Source organism: Bufo bufo, chromosome 8, assembly GCF_905171765.1.
Source record: "Bufo bufo chromosome 8, aBufBuf1.1, whole genome shotgun sequence".
Taxonomy (NCBI): Eukaryota; Metazoa; Chordata; class Amphibia; order Anura; family Bufonidae; genus Bufo; species Bufo bufo.
The window spans coordinates 204,310,909-204,325,429 of NC_053396.1; the positions used below are offsets into that span (position 1 = coordinate 204,310,909).

At 43.3% G+C, this 14,521-nt stretch overlaps 1 protein-coding gene across 1 annotated transcript; it reads left to right on the forward strand.

Moving 5' to 3' along the window:
* Positions 1-1,111: 1,111 nt before the first annotated feature.
* LOC120977833 (lymphotoxin-alpha-like) lies at positions 1,112-11,740 on the forward strand. The gene is made up of 4 exons (XM_040405967.1): positions 1,112-1,292; positions 2,619-2,661; positions 6,414-6,452; positions 11,076-11,740. Exons 1-4 carry the CDS (start codon positions 1,176-1,178, stop codon positions 11,501-11,503), a joined length of 627 nt encoding a protein of 208 aa, XP_040261901.1. The 5' UTR covers positions 1,112-1,175; the 3' UTR covers positions 11,504-11,740.
* The last annotated feature ends 2,781 nt before the right edge of the window (positions 11,741-14,521 follow it).

The window sequence follows — 14,521 nt, forward strand, 5'->3', positions numbered from 1 at the left end:
GGCAGGCCAAGATAAGAAATTAGCAAAGTTTACTGTAAATGGCAAATATAAAATCCCTGATAAACCAAAATAAAAAAAATCTAAATATAATTAATAAACTCATATATGAGGCACAAAATGATCAAATTTTTTTTTCAAATGTTAAAAAATATATAAAAAATAAAAAAATATATAAAAGTTTAAATTAACCTCCTTTCCGTATAATTAAAAAAATAATTAACTAAATAACAATATATATAAACATCATGGGTATCACCGCGACTGAAAATGCCCATACTATTAAAATTTTTAAAAAATTCCAATACGCAAATGGCGTAACGAAAAAAAAGGGTCAAAATGGCCGATTTGCCATTTTTTTATTGCTTCTCTTACCCCAAAAAAGTTTAATAAAATGTGATCAAGAGGTCACACACAGTCCAAAATGCTATCAATATAAAGTAAAAATTGTTATGCAAAAAATGAGCCCCTAAACAGCTCAGTAGACATAAGTATAAAAAAGTTATGGGGGTCAGAATATGGTGATTAAAAAAAAATTAAAATCTCAAAGTTGACATTTATTTTGACACTATTTAGACATAAAAAAAAAACTATACATATGGGGTATCACTGTTATCGTACTGACCGAGAAAATTAAGGGCATGGGTCAGTTTTGCCATAAACAAAACGCTGTGGGAACAAAACCCGTAAAACGGTGGAGGGAATGCTGGGGTTTTTTCAATTCCACCCCATTTGGAATTTTTTTTTTCCGATTCCCACTACATTTTATGCCATAATTAATGGTGCCATTAGAAAGTACAACTTGTCCTGCAAAAAATAAGCCCTCATACAGCTATGTGACTGGAAATATAAAAAAAAGTTATGGCTCACGGAAAATAGGGAAGAAAAAACAAAAAAAACCTCCGGTAGCCAATTCTTCATTTCATAAATTTGGTGCAGGGACTCAAAGCAAAGACAGATTTAAAACGGACACAAAAACAACCTCAAAGGATAAATGTCTCCTGTAATCTTTTTTATTCTAGCTCATCTTTCTTTGCGTGCTGGGTCGTTTCCTGGTACGTGACGGGGTTTCCCCTGTTATTTCCTTCCACCTTCTCATCTGCGATGATATAAAACTGGTCACTTGCACATCACTCCTCCGCCAGCTACAGCATCCTTCTAATCTGCACATTGCCACTATGCCTGCAACATTACCCAGAAGCACATGGGCTTGGCATTGCCTTACAAGTTCAAGAATTCAATCCCTGATGACCCTTTTCTGCCTCATGTGTCTTGCAGCAGGTTCTCCGGTGCAGGTAAGTGACCTCGCCTTCACACAAGGTCCCATTTCGTCTTTTACCAAGTTGTGAAAAAATCTAATCAGCCATTTCTTAGTGGGAAAGTTGGGTGACAACCAATAGAGCCACTTATGTAACGGTTGTATTGGGCATCATGGGTCCAAGGGGACCGAGGACACAAAGTCCTGATGCTAACCAGTACCAAGGCATCATGTGTGACATAGCCTACAAAACCGGGCAGTGCCTGATGCTGGGCAGAGGTGAATCGGCAGATGTGTGCAAAAACGAATTTAGGAGTCTGGCTTGATTATTCCCATGTTCCCATCCCGTGTTTTGTACTTATGTGATGGATAGCGTGTGTGGTACCAGGTTCCTAGCATGCTCTGAACTGATGGGAGTTGTAGTTTTAAGTTGTGATATGTCTTCTGTGAAGCCTACTATTTTAAATCAGCAGCCATGTCAATTCATGTTGTGGATTTTTGCCACGGATTTCACAATTTCCAATCGATAGGGTGAAATCTGTAGCGAAATTAATTTGCAGCATTTACATTATAAATTTGGTGTAAGTTTTGCTCTTGCAGAATATCGGCAGATACCCTGCACAATCCTCGTGTAGGTACTCTCACTAGGCAGATGTATTGGTTGATTTTCCAGGAACGCGTACAACTTAGGTTCACATTTGTGTCGAAGGCTCCGTTGGGGGCTTCAGTCACGGAGTTCATCAAAAATAGTGGAGAAAAAAGTCCTGCATGAAAAAGAAATATTCTCCCGAATGACAACCTAACGGATCCCATCATAGTCAATGGGATCTGTTTGACTCCGTTCATGTCAGTTACGCGCTGAATCTGGCACTTCTTTGATTTTCGTTCTTCTGCTCGTCTGACGAAGCGGAAGAATGGGAATAAATAGCGCTGATGTAAAAGTGCCCCAAGAGACATTTAAAAATAATTTTTGTCCAATTTGATGACTCGAGGACTGATAGCTAGTGGAGTATTTTGGGGTTGAAAATTCTTCAAGAAATGGTTTCTATAGCACGCTCTCGTCTTAAAGCTACAGATTAGTGCTCATTGAGCCAAATGAATTTTCCCGTCCAGGTGCTGTCCGAGTTTAGAATGGACTGAACACAGAACCAGTGAATGGGTCAGTTCACATGAGCAATTTGCCACGTGGATCCTCAGTCTGTGAAGTCCGAGAAGGTTGCATACTGTATTCATCCACAAGACTCGCTCACTCGAGACCACACATGGTCGCCATCCATTTAAAAATGTTTCCACATTTAAGGATGGATAGAACAGAAAGAGACTTTATTCTACGTTGTTTTAACAATCACATTTTTCTTTCCAGAAAGAAGCCAAGACGTCTCATCATCCAGGACCAGCTCTGCCAGGTAAGGTTGTGGCTGTTTGCCATGTGTTTTTTGAATGTCTTATCTCCACTGACGTCTTATACTCAGGTTTAAATTTTCCTTCTCGAATTGCCTTAAAAGGTTTTTCCAAAACTGGAAATCCCTTTAAATAATACAAGGCAGGGTGCAAGAATTAAAAAAACAAAAAAAGACTCACTTGTTACTAGTGTTCCGGTTCCATCTCCAAACTCCTTTCTCCTCCGCCCCTTGCTGGTCCGGAAGTGTGACGTGCCATCTACACGTAGGTCACTGCTGTCGACAGTGCTGTGTGCAGACCCGGCTCATGACCGCTGTTCTCAGAAGTTGAAGCGGTCACATGCCCGGTCTGCACGCGGCACTGATGAGGCCACTGATTGTCCTGTAGCAGTGACCTTCATGTCACATGGCCCCACATGGAGAAAATCCACCACAACAAAAGCCATGTGGATGTTCTGCAGCGGATTTTACCCTCTGCGTTGCAAAGGGAGAAGTCTGCGGATGAAATTCTCAACATGAGCTGACATGCAGCAGATTTAAAAAAAAATCTCAGCTTCTCTTTACTGCTGGTGTAAACGCTGAGGATTTACTGCACGAGATTCTGCTGCCAAAAATCCTCAGCGTAGAAGCCACATGTGGCGCCGGCGGATCCACAGTCCAGAACCATTCAATTTGAATGGGTCCTTGGTCCGTCCGCACCACAAAAAAGTAGTGCCTGCATTACTTTTTTGCGGTGCGGAGGCACTCCATGGTGCTTCTGGGGGGTTTTGTGCCTCCGTTCCGCACCAACCTTCCGGATTGCAGACCCATTCAAGGGCCGCAATGCGGGCACGGCTGGGCAACGGCCGTGTGCATAAGCCCTTAAGCCATGACATAAGGAATTTGGTTTGGTTTCCATTTCCATCCAGGTCAAAATCCACAATATATTTTGTGTGATTAAAGCCAATTAGTCAATGCATTGGGATCCAGAAAATGTCCAATGTCCATGGCTACAGCATATATATAAGGGAACCTGTCAGCGGCAAAAAACACCCCAAACCGCCAGCAGTACCTTCAGTGTGTTTCTAATGATGATTTTCTTCCTGCAGTCAGATGCGGTAAAAGCAGGAAAAAAAACGCTCTTTTATCCCCTGAGCGCGCTATTTTCGAGTCACTCTTGAAGTCAAGCGGGCAGGGGCCTCCTTGCTTCAAGTCAAGGTAACCGCGCCCCCTTCCCTGCCCCTTCGCTGTGACTGACAGCGCTTATGCCCGACAGCCGGCTGGCCTTGCCGAACAGCCGGCTGTCAGTCACAGGAGAAGGGGCTGCCAGCTACTTGAAGGTACTCCTGGCAGTTGGGGGTGGTTTTTGCCGATGACAGGTTCCCTTTAAGAGGTTTATTCACTATCCTGAAGTACGCCTTTTCTGAAGTAGGCGTATTTCTGGCGCAGATTGCGGCGCAATGGTCATTTGTGCCGCAATCTGCAAAGTTTTCCTGCTCACACAAGGTCTAAAAAAGTGTACATGGAGTGGGCAGGGAAGGGTGCGGGGCGGCAGGCCCCTCTCATTCATCATTTCCTACACCTATTTTAGGCTTGGAAAATGGTCTAAATGAAAGACAGCAAGGACGCTGTCTTACATTTAGAAGTGGCGCTGGATGTGCAGAAGTTATGTAGAGGCCTTGGGTTATTAAGACCAGCGTCTAAAACACCGGTCTTAATAAATGACCCCCTAGGTGTTGTCACTGACAGTTTATGGTGTTTTATGAGACACCTCTAATTGAATTATACTATGTTATAGCAAATACTCCCTGTTAGGCAGCAGATTTGCCCCTTTAAAATCAACATTATTGCGGTGCTTTAGTTCAGTATTCTGGTCTGTGCAGGTTTTTTTCTTGTCTTCCTGTGTCCTATTTTCTATTCTAGGTCATGTGTCTCATAAAGAGATCAGTGACTTTTATCTGAACATCCTTCTTGCCTTGTAAAAAAAAAACTAACAATCAGTTCTGTCATTTCACGTATCCGAATATAGTTGCAGGGATCTAGAATTTATAGGGTTAATGCCCACTTGTCCTATTGCATGCAGCTAAGATGTCTATGACACATGGCTGCCCAGCACAACATAGAGGAACAGCTCCATGGACCTTTACTGTCTTCATGAACAGGGGTGCACCACCAATGAGCACTAGGTGAGGCAAGAGGGGGGCAGCGGAAGGGCCATGGGCATGAACAGACTATAGCTACTTTCACATCTGCGTTTTTGATGGATCCGGCAGGGATCAGCAAAAATGCTTTCATTATGATAATACAACCAGCTGCATCCGTTTGTATTATCTCCTAAGATGACGGATCTGGCGCCGGATCCATTTTCTTTTGCATCCGAGAAAACGTATCCGGCAACATTGACTTGCCTTGTGTTTCATGCCAGATCCGTCTTGATCTCTATCCCATGACGCACACAAAAACACTGGAAACACAAAAGGGGTTGGTCAGCACATCCCAATGCGCAGGTGCACGCCGCTATGACTGGAAACACAAAACAACACAACATATCATGCAACAGCTCTCTGCGAACCAAATAAAGTACAAAAACATATTGTAATGCTAATGCTACGCTAATGAAGTAGAGATGCTTGGCAAATAAATTTGTACAAAATGATTTGAGCCCGTCTGCCGCACGTCAAGGCGATCTCTGTAAGACGGGAACCTAACACTAAGTTCTACCTGTTAAGTGCCATGACAGCGACCATGAAATTCAGGGGGTGTAGGTTCCACATGCATGCTGCATTTTTGTGTGCGCCATGGGAACGCAACGAAACAGAATGCATTCTGGAGCACTCTGTTCCATTCAGTTCAGTTTTGGGGAGAAAATGTAAGCGTTTTCCTCTGGTTTTGAGATCCTAAGTCGGATCCTTATACCGGAAAGGAAAATGCAGATGTGAAAGTAGCCTATGTTGTAAAAAGTTCCACCGGAATCGGAAAGTGGACAACCTCAATCTATTTATAGGGGTAATGCCCACTTGTCCTTTTGCATGCAGCTGAGATGTCTATGACAAACAGCTGCCCTTCATATTATAGAGTAACAGCTCCATAGACCTTTACTTTCTTCATGGACAGACTATGTTGTAAAAGTACCACCTGAATGGGAAAGTGGACAACATCAAATCTATGAATTCATACGGGTAATGCCCACTTATCCTTTTGCATGAAACTGAAATGTCTATGACACATAACTGTCCTTTACATTGTAGAAGGAAAAGCTTCACAGACCTTTAATGTCTTCACGGGCAGACTATGTTGTAAAAGTACCACCTGAATGGGAAAGGGGACAACCTCAATCTTTATAGGTTCATAGGGGTAATAATACTTGTCTTTTTGCATGCAGCTGAGATGTCTATGACACGTAGCTGCCTTTCACATTGTAGAGGAACAGCTCCACAGACCTTTACTGTTTTCAAGAACAGGCTGTGATGTAAAAGTACCCTTTGAGTAGGAAAGTGGACAACTACAATTTCTATGAATTCATAGGGGTAATGCCCTCTTGTCCTTTTTGTATGCAGCTGAGATGTCTATGACACATACAGTAGCTCCTTCACGTTGTAGAGGAACAGCTCCAAAGACCTTTACTATGCAGCAAAAGTACCACCTGAATGGGAAGGTGGGCAATCTCAATATCTACAAGTCCCTATTTTTGAGTGTTCGTGTAGAGATAAATTAGGAAGTGTCAAACTAATACCTTTACTTTATACTGTATCTCACTCCTGATTCTCTTTATTTTACAGTGTCAAGATCCCCACTAAGACCTGCAGCTCATTTTCAAGGTAAATATTATGTGCTGAAATACAATTTAGTACAGAATGGTTGAGAAAAAGCCATATTTCAATATTAGAAAATAACAATAACGTTTACAAAGACAGGTGCACTCTGCGGTCTTACTAAACCCTCATACTGATGTATAATTGAGAGATTAGCCAACATATCCTACGGTGTAGGACATGTCTGAGCCCGAGCACCACATCACGGTTTCTCAAGTAGCTCGGGACCTAGCGCTAAACCTACCTGTGCCGTATGGGCAATACCAGGAACCAGTGGGCAAATTACAGGAGCGCAAGGTCTGACTCACAGCAAACTCCCAGTTACCTCCAGCATGCAGCCATGCTTACAATGGGATGAGGTAGAGAGTTCTGAGCCCCACCCAAAACTGGCTGATATAGCCCGGGCCTCACATGTGCACCAGAATGTTCCCTCTAGATGGAAATAAAGGCACATTCAGACTAGGAGTTTTTACACCTCCAAACAATTCTATATATAAGCTACAAATTGGCGTGGTAATTAAACGCATGAAGTGCTCAACCCCATATGCAGTGGTGCATCTATCAGGGGGGACAGATCCTGCACTTGTGGTCCGCTGCTAATAGCGATCCCCAGCAAAAATGCACACAATGGAGGATGCCCGCAGTGGACCACAAGTACCACAATAGACATCCTACACAGGATAGAAAATGTGTGGATGTGATAAAAAATAAAACAAAATAACAATAACTTTTACAAAGACAGGTGCACTCTTACCAAACCCTCATACTGATGTAAAATTGAGAGATCAGCCAACATATCCTGTTGGGTTTAGTAAGACCGCAGAGTGCACCTGTCTTTGTAAAAGTTATTGTTATTTTGTTTTATTTTTTATCACATCCACACATTTGCTATCCTGTGTAGGATGTCTATTGTGGTACTTGTGGATCTGCCCCCCCGGTATAGATGCACCATTGAATATGGGGTTGAGCACTTCCTGCTTTTCATTACCACACCAATTTGTAGTTTATTTCAATATTAGCTCTAGGGGTAGTCTACTTTGTATAGTCGTTTTCTGTTTAAAAGTTCCACAGACCACCAAATTCAGGACACTCCACCTATTTGTGGGCATTCTTAGTTTGGGAAGTTCCCACGGTGGCACTTGCAATTGCATGCCTCAAGTTTCCCAACAGTAACCAATATTGATAAGTATGGCTGTCTTGCTGCTGGGCAACGATCAACTGTAATCTATTGAGGAAACTGCAGCGCTTCCTCAGGGGAACATGAAACATTATGTGATGTTCATGGAAGTCAGTGGATTGTCTGTGTAATATGTTAACATACTAGGTCCTCCAGAAATGCTCTTCAGAGTCACCCCACACTATTGATATTAGATGAGGGACACTAAGGGCCGGCCTTAGGTTGGATGGGGCCCTGTGTGAAACCTCCTTTTGGCACATTCCCTATATGAATATAAAATATAATAAGGTAGGAGAAAACAAAACTCCACTTGTCACGGCCATGGCTATGACCGTGACTCCTGAACCGCATGCGGTTGTCAGCGGTTTTCATTGGTGTTCAATCACAGGTGAGGGCTGTGGTATTGGCCTCACCTGCGGTTGCCGCTGGCAACAGTATGTATGTGGCAGCGTAGCAGGCTGAGCTGTGCCATGCAGCTCGCTACGCTGCGCATGCGGTTTTGTGTGTGATGTGTGGATGTGTGCACTGTGTTTTATGTTATTGTGTGCACGTTCCCTTTAAGTGGTGTTTTCCCTTCCCTGGTGTTGGAAGGGTTAATCCCCTTCCTAGTGTGTGTGATCACTGGGTGTGTCCGACTGTGGGGTGTGGCTTCTTGGCCTATAAAGCCTCACTGCTTTTGCAGGCCTTCAGGTTGCTTCAGCCATGCTTAGCTGAGAGCAGCCTCATGTATTTATTACCTGCCAGTAAGAGCCACCCCTGTGGTCATAAACCTTAATGTCATAACCATAATGTCGCTTTAAGTTATTTCTAGTTATGTGTGATGTCCGTGTGATGTTTTATATGTTATTTTGTGCAGCTATGGATCTGGGTCCCTGTGTGGGGATGCGTTTGTGTTCTGCACCCTGCTAACACAGGGATCCAGTCAGCAAGGCTGTGGCAGGTAGGTGGAACTCTTTGTTCACCTGCCATATCCATAGAGCTGTTTATGTCTCCCCTTTTCCTGCAGCTTGGCCGTTGAGACTCCTGCTCCTCCGTGTCTAGGAGGAGTGGGCTTGTCTTACTCAGCTCCTAGGTGAGGGTCATCTTGAGGGCTAGCAGGGACTTTTAGGTTCCGGAGCATGGGCCCTCCTACCATCAAGGTTGGCTCATGTAGCTAGGAGCCAGGGTCAGGTTAGGGATGCGTTTAGGAGGTGACCTGCTCCCTAATCCTGTCTTCAGGGCCAAGCAGCCGTAACATCACCGGGCTCCACACTGCTGAGGATTTCCCCCATCCTCAGCCGTGACACCACTAATTCCCACACAACCAGTTATTAGCCTCCAAAGAGTGCCTACAGAGACAATAATAGGAGCAGAGAGGATTACTAAGATAAATCAGGAGATCCACCTATCCTGATGAGTGCTTCCCTAACAAAATATTCCAACACTATGGAATGAATTCTCTAATCTGCAGTATGACAAACAGGGGCGTAGCTAGAAATGCATGGGCCCCATAGCAAAAAAAAATTATGGGCCCCCCCCCCCCATAACAGTGTCCCTGACAGTGACTGACCCCCAACAGGGGGTGGAGGCCGACAACTATTGTAAGACGGACCCCGCGTTCCTTATGTAAGTGAGCTTAAAGGGAACCTGTCACCAAAAAATCACTTATTAAGCTGTTAATAGTACCTTTTAGTGCTGCATAGTAGTTTCCTAATGCACTTTTTCTTCATTTAGCCTCCTTGAGAAATCGATGTTTTATTCAGCCGCTGCCCCGTGCTTCAAGTCAGGTTTGAAGTCAAGGGGGCAGCGGCCTAGGCGTCTCCAATCCTGCTCTCCCCGCCTCCCGCCGCCTTTATTGACACGCTGGATCTCAGTGCCGGGACCACGCTCCCAGCCCGCATGCGCAGTAAAGGGCTGCTGTAGCCTGTAGCGCGATCCCGGCTCCGGCTCGTACACTCAGCCGGCTTCAGTTTCGCTACTGCGCATGCGCCCGCCAGCCTTACATACTAGCGCAGTTACAGAAGATGCTGGGCGCATGCGCAGTAGCGAAACTGAAGCCGGCTGAGTGTACGAGCCGGAGCCGGGATTGCGCTACAGGCTACAGCAGCCCTTTACTGCGCATGCAGGCTGGGAGCGCGGTCCCGGCACTGAGATCCGGCGTGTCAATAAAGGCGGCGGGGAGAGCAGGATTGGAGACGCCTAGGCCGCTGCCCCCTTGACTTCAAACCTGACTTGAAGCACGGGGCAGCGGCTGAATAAAACATTGATTTCTCAAGGAGGCTAAATGAAGAAAAAGTGCATTAGGAAACTACTCTGCAGCACTATAAAGGTACTACATACTAGAACATACTTTGCACAAGTTTATTATTTACAACTTAAAGGGAACCTGTCACCAAAAAAATCGCTTATTAAGCTGTTAATAGTATTTTTTGGTGACAGGTTCCCTTTAAGTTGTAACTAATAAACTTGTGCAAAGTATGTACTAGTATGTATACTACTATCTAATAATCCTTATCTATCACTTGACACTTCACTAACTTACTGGGGACAGTCAGGACTCCTCTCCACGCCAGACTTTTTCTTTTTACTGTGGCAGACTGCTGGCAGTGCACAAAAGATCAGAATCCATTCACTTCTGTATTGATGACTGATCCTGAAGATCAATTAGGCACACTGGGCGCAGGGGGGCGGGCAGGCAGGCTCCCGCTCTTCACATTCAAAACAGGCAGCCGGCGGCAGCGTAACGTGACGTCACTTCACTCCGTCACGCCGCACGTGCATGGCTGGCAGTGCAGGAGGCGGAGCACAGGGGTGTGATTAGGCTGTGCCCAGGCACACCTCGTGCGCACGCCTATGGGTACGCCCCTGTTCCGGCCCCCTCCACCACCTACCTCATCTTCTGCCCCGGGCCCGCCTGCTCCAGTCCTGAGTCCTGACTTGACGCGGCTTCCCCCCAGCCAGGCCTGAGCCGCGGACCGCCCACGCCCCACCCACTACACTGGGCGGGCGGTCGGGCCTGGCTGCCAGTGCCTGTGTGTGTGTTAATAAAAAAAAAAAAAAAAAAAAAATGAATGCGATCCGGACGGGCCCCCAGTGGCGTAGGGCCCCATAGCCACTGCTATGGTTGCTATGGCGATCCCTACGCCACTGATGACAAAGTATCTTAAGGTACAATCACACTACCAGGTTTCTGGATGCAGTTTTGGAAGCCAAAACCAGAAGTGAATTTCAAAAAGAGGAAATGAAGCATCTGTCCTTTATACTCTCTTTCCTTTTATGATCTACTCCTGATTATGGCTTCCAAAATTCCATGCAGAAACCTGAGTGTGTGGCCGTACCCTTAGTTATATCTCCAGAATCAAAAATACAAATTTTGTAAAGTCTCTAGATATTATACCGTGGAGTCATACCTCCAGACCTCTAGGTAAATCTTCATAATTAACACCCTGTTTCCATTATTTCCTTTTTTACAGTTGATCCATTCATTTGGGACTCACTGACATGGACCCCCAACATAGACAATGCCTTCACCCAAGGAAGCTTAATATTGAAGAACAACAAACTGCACATCGAGCACAAGGGCCTGTATTTCATATACAGTCAGGTCACCTTTGGAGGAACACAGTGTCCCCAGGACAAAAATCTTGTTTCCCTTACTGTGATTCTAGAGTCCACTGAACATAAAGAGAAAATGCAGCTTCTTCGATCAGATAAAACACCTTGTGAACTGTCTGGGGCCATATCTGCCAATAAAGGGAGCCGAGCAGGGTGGAACAAGTCTATTTTTCAAGCAGGTGCATTTCAACTTAAAAAAGGAGATATATTATCTGTGGTGGTCACAGGAACAGAATATCTCAAGAGGGAAAACGGGGCAACCTATTTTGGTATTTATGCTTTGTAAGACCAGGGTTGCATGATCAACCGCCTCCATATATCACACATAGATTTGCTTTAGACAAAAATTGGTGAGTGTTTAGATCATATAAGGGGTCCCTTGATTACTAACTTTCTTTGAACCAGCGTAGAGGCATGCCAGAAGCAAGGAACTCTACTCTGGGAGACTCTCACTATCTATTAAAAGCAACAGCTGCCTATTGATTTTAATGGGTGTTGTAGAATCCCACTGCGGTTCCCCAGGCTAATCATGTAGGGTCTTGGCAATAGGACATTTCTATTTAGCCAGCCATCAGGAAACCAAAGCAGACAGACCCCTTCAAGATATTTTGATGAAAAAATGTATAACTATACAGAAAATATCATGTCCTCCATGATTATCTAGTATATTCTACATTCCAAAAAAAAGTGTTCTCCAAAGTCAACCAGGAAACTCAGTAGATAACATATTTAATTGAAAGAGATTGTCTCATGAAGGTGGCCCCTGTTGATATGTAACCTGCTCAGGAGGACTAGAATGAAAGGAAAAGGTAGGACTCAAACCATCCATGGTTTACATGGACAGCCATTTATGTGAATGGCTGCCATGTAATACTACATTGGGCTAGATGCTTTGTCCAAGGGGTGCTGAGAGCTAGAGACCTTGTGTCTGTTGGGGCCACCACTTTATGATGAATCTGTTTCTTTTCTTTAACAAATAGGCTCAATTATCTGTATTGTTCCATTAATTAAGTCTTCTCGTCTTGAACAGTAGTAATACTTTTGAGGCTTGGACTAATGCAATCTACTAAGCTTTGTGTCTTCCATGCGTCCAACCAAATTCTAGTTCTTCCAGTAAAGCAAGAATGTAAATGTCTTAAAATGGTGCTCTTCAACTTTCAACTTCATGGTTGGTTTTAGTAGATGATGCTATTATAAGCACCAATGAACAAAAAGTCTTAGGCTTGTGGTCATACTACTGTAAATGTGAGCACCACCATGGCTAAGGTATAGATCTTAGGAGTCTCATAAATTGTCTGTATAGCATGAATGTTAACATGTTAAAGGGTAAATACATCTAAAAACATCTTATAAGACATCACAGTGACCATTGGTGGAATCTTCCTCTATCAAGTCATTGTTTCCACTGGTGGAATACTCCATTTCCAGAGACAGAAATCTAAGATTATCTCTGGAGAGAGTTGGGTGCACTCTTTGGAAACAGTAAAAGTCTAATCTCCTAACGATGGCATTTTTGTGTTCTAAGGTGGATTTCCCCTCTAAATATTGTATTTGTAGGCCTTGGAAATTAATTGACTTAAAGGGGTTGATTCATCTTAGACAATGAGGGCCCGCACCTATATCAGGAACAGAGCCCAGCAAAGTGGTGTCTGGAGGACTTCGGTCCAGCCACCACCAAGCCCTCTCCCCATAGAAGTGAATGGGAGTGTGCCACGCATGACCGCCAACCGCTCCCATTCACTTCTAAGGGCCCGAAGGAAAAAGCCGAGCCAGCAAATAAAATACAAGGTACAATGTCTTTAAGGTTCAAGGACATAAACCATTAGGGTGAACTGATATTACTAAGTCATGCACAGATTTTAATACTTTAATTAAATTTTTTTATACATTTTTTAATAATAACAACTGACTCCATCTCTTATCACTACATGCTATGATTTCTTCATAATATTTAATTTTGACAAAGACTTTATAATATTATTCCTTTTTTTTTCATTATATATTATTGCATATTTCTAGCCATGCGCTGCCCATGTGCTAGGTCTGAATGTGACACTGTGCATGTCTTAGTCAAGAGGTGCAAGGTACAAGAGAAAATCACACCAAGTCAATAAATCTGCCAAGTATCTCCCCCAATATCCCAATGTATAGAGGCCCCTTAAAGTGTAACTGTCAGTCTTTTTTTTATTTTTGTAATGTATAGGGGCAGTGATACTGACCATTTTTGTAATATACTTTAATTACTGAAATCGTACATTTCTATTAGAAAAATAGCTCTAAAGTGGCCGATTTTGAGCCTTAGCAACGATCCTCTGTCTTCTGTTTACATAACAGTGGAGACCTGCTCAACACTGATTGTGTTATGTAAACAGAAGACAGAGGAGCGTTGCTAGGGCTCAAAATGGGCCAATTTAGAGCTATTTTTCCAATGGAAATGTACAATTTCAGTAATTAAAGTATATTACAAAAATGGTCAGTATCACTGCCCCTATACATTACAAAAATAAACAAGTAATGACAGTTACACTTTAATATCGTAACCAATAGATGATCAATGACATATGGCAGGACAAAATTAGTACTGTAATGTAAACTGATCCGATGGCAAAACTAAGAGGTTGCAGACTAAAGTAATACACTGTGATATGAGAGAAGCATGACACGGGGGTGATAAGAGAATGTTAAGAGGGAATATCTGTGTCATGCACCTCTGGCTCTTAATATATTTTTCGATTCGAAACTAATTCAGAGCCCTAGATACCCTGCATCAGCATAGGTGTAAGAAAATAACGCTGTGGCCACCTGCTGCCACCACTAGAGGGAGCTTACTGCAAGAGTATTCCGTAATCCCCTTTAGTTCCCTCTAGTGGTGGCTGCAAGCAAATAGAATTTTAGCATTTCTTTCTGTGACAATGCAGGGGATTTGGAGCTATGTATCAGGGAAAAATAGAGATCTAGCCACTGTAAATAAAAATCTAAATAAATGAAATAAGTATATTTTCAACCTAAAGTCGATATGGTATTGAAAGGCTGATCTTAACTTTAAAAGGGCACTAAACCTAAGCTCCAGCTTATCTCTGGTGGCTGTACATAGATGATGCATAGGAATGATGTGTCTTTTTAGAGTCATATATATTATTTATGAATATTTTGTTAAAGCTACTGTTGTCACCATAAGCTAATGTAAGTAATGACAGTATATGAAGAATTTATTTATTTAATGGGGATTTTAAAACTGACTTACACTATTTTATGGATGCCGTGCACGAAACACAGATGAAAATGTAAAAATCTGACTGTGTAC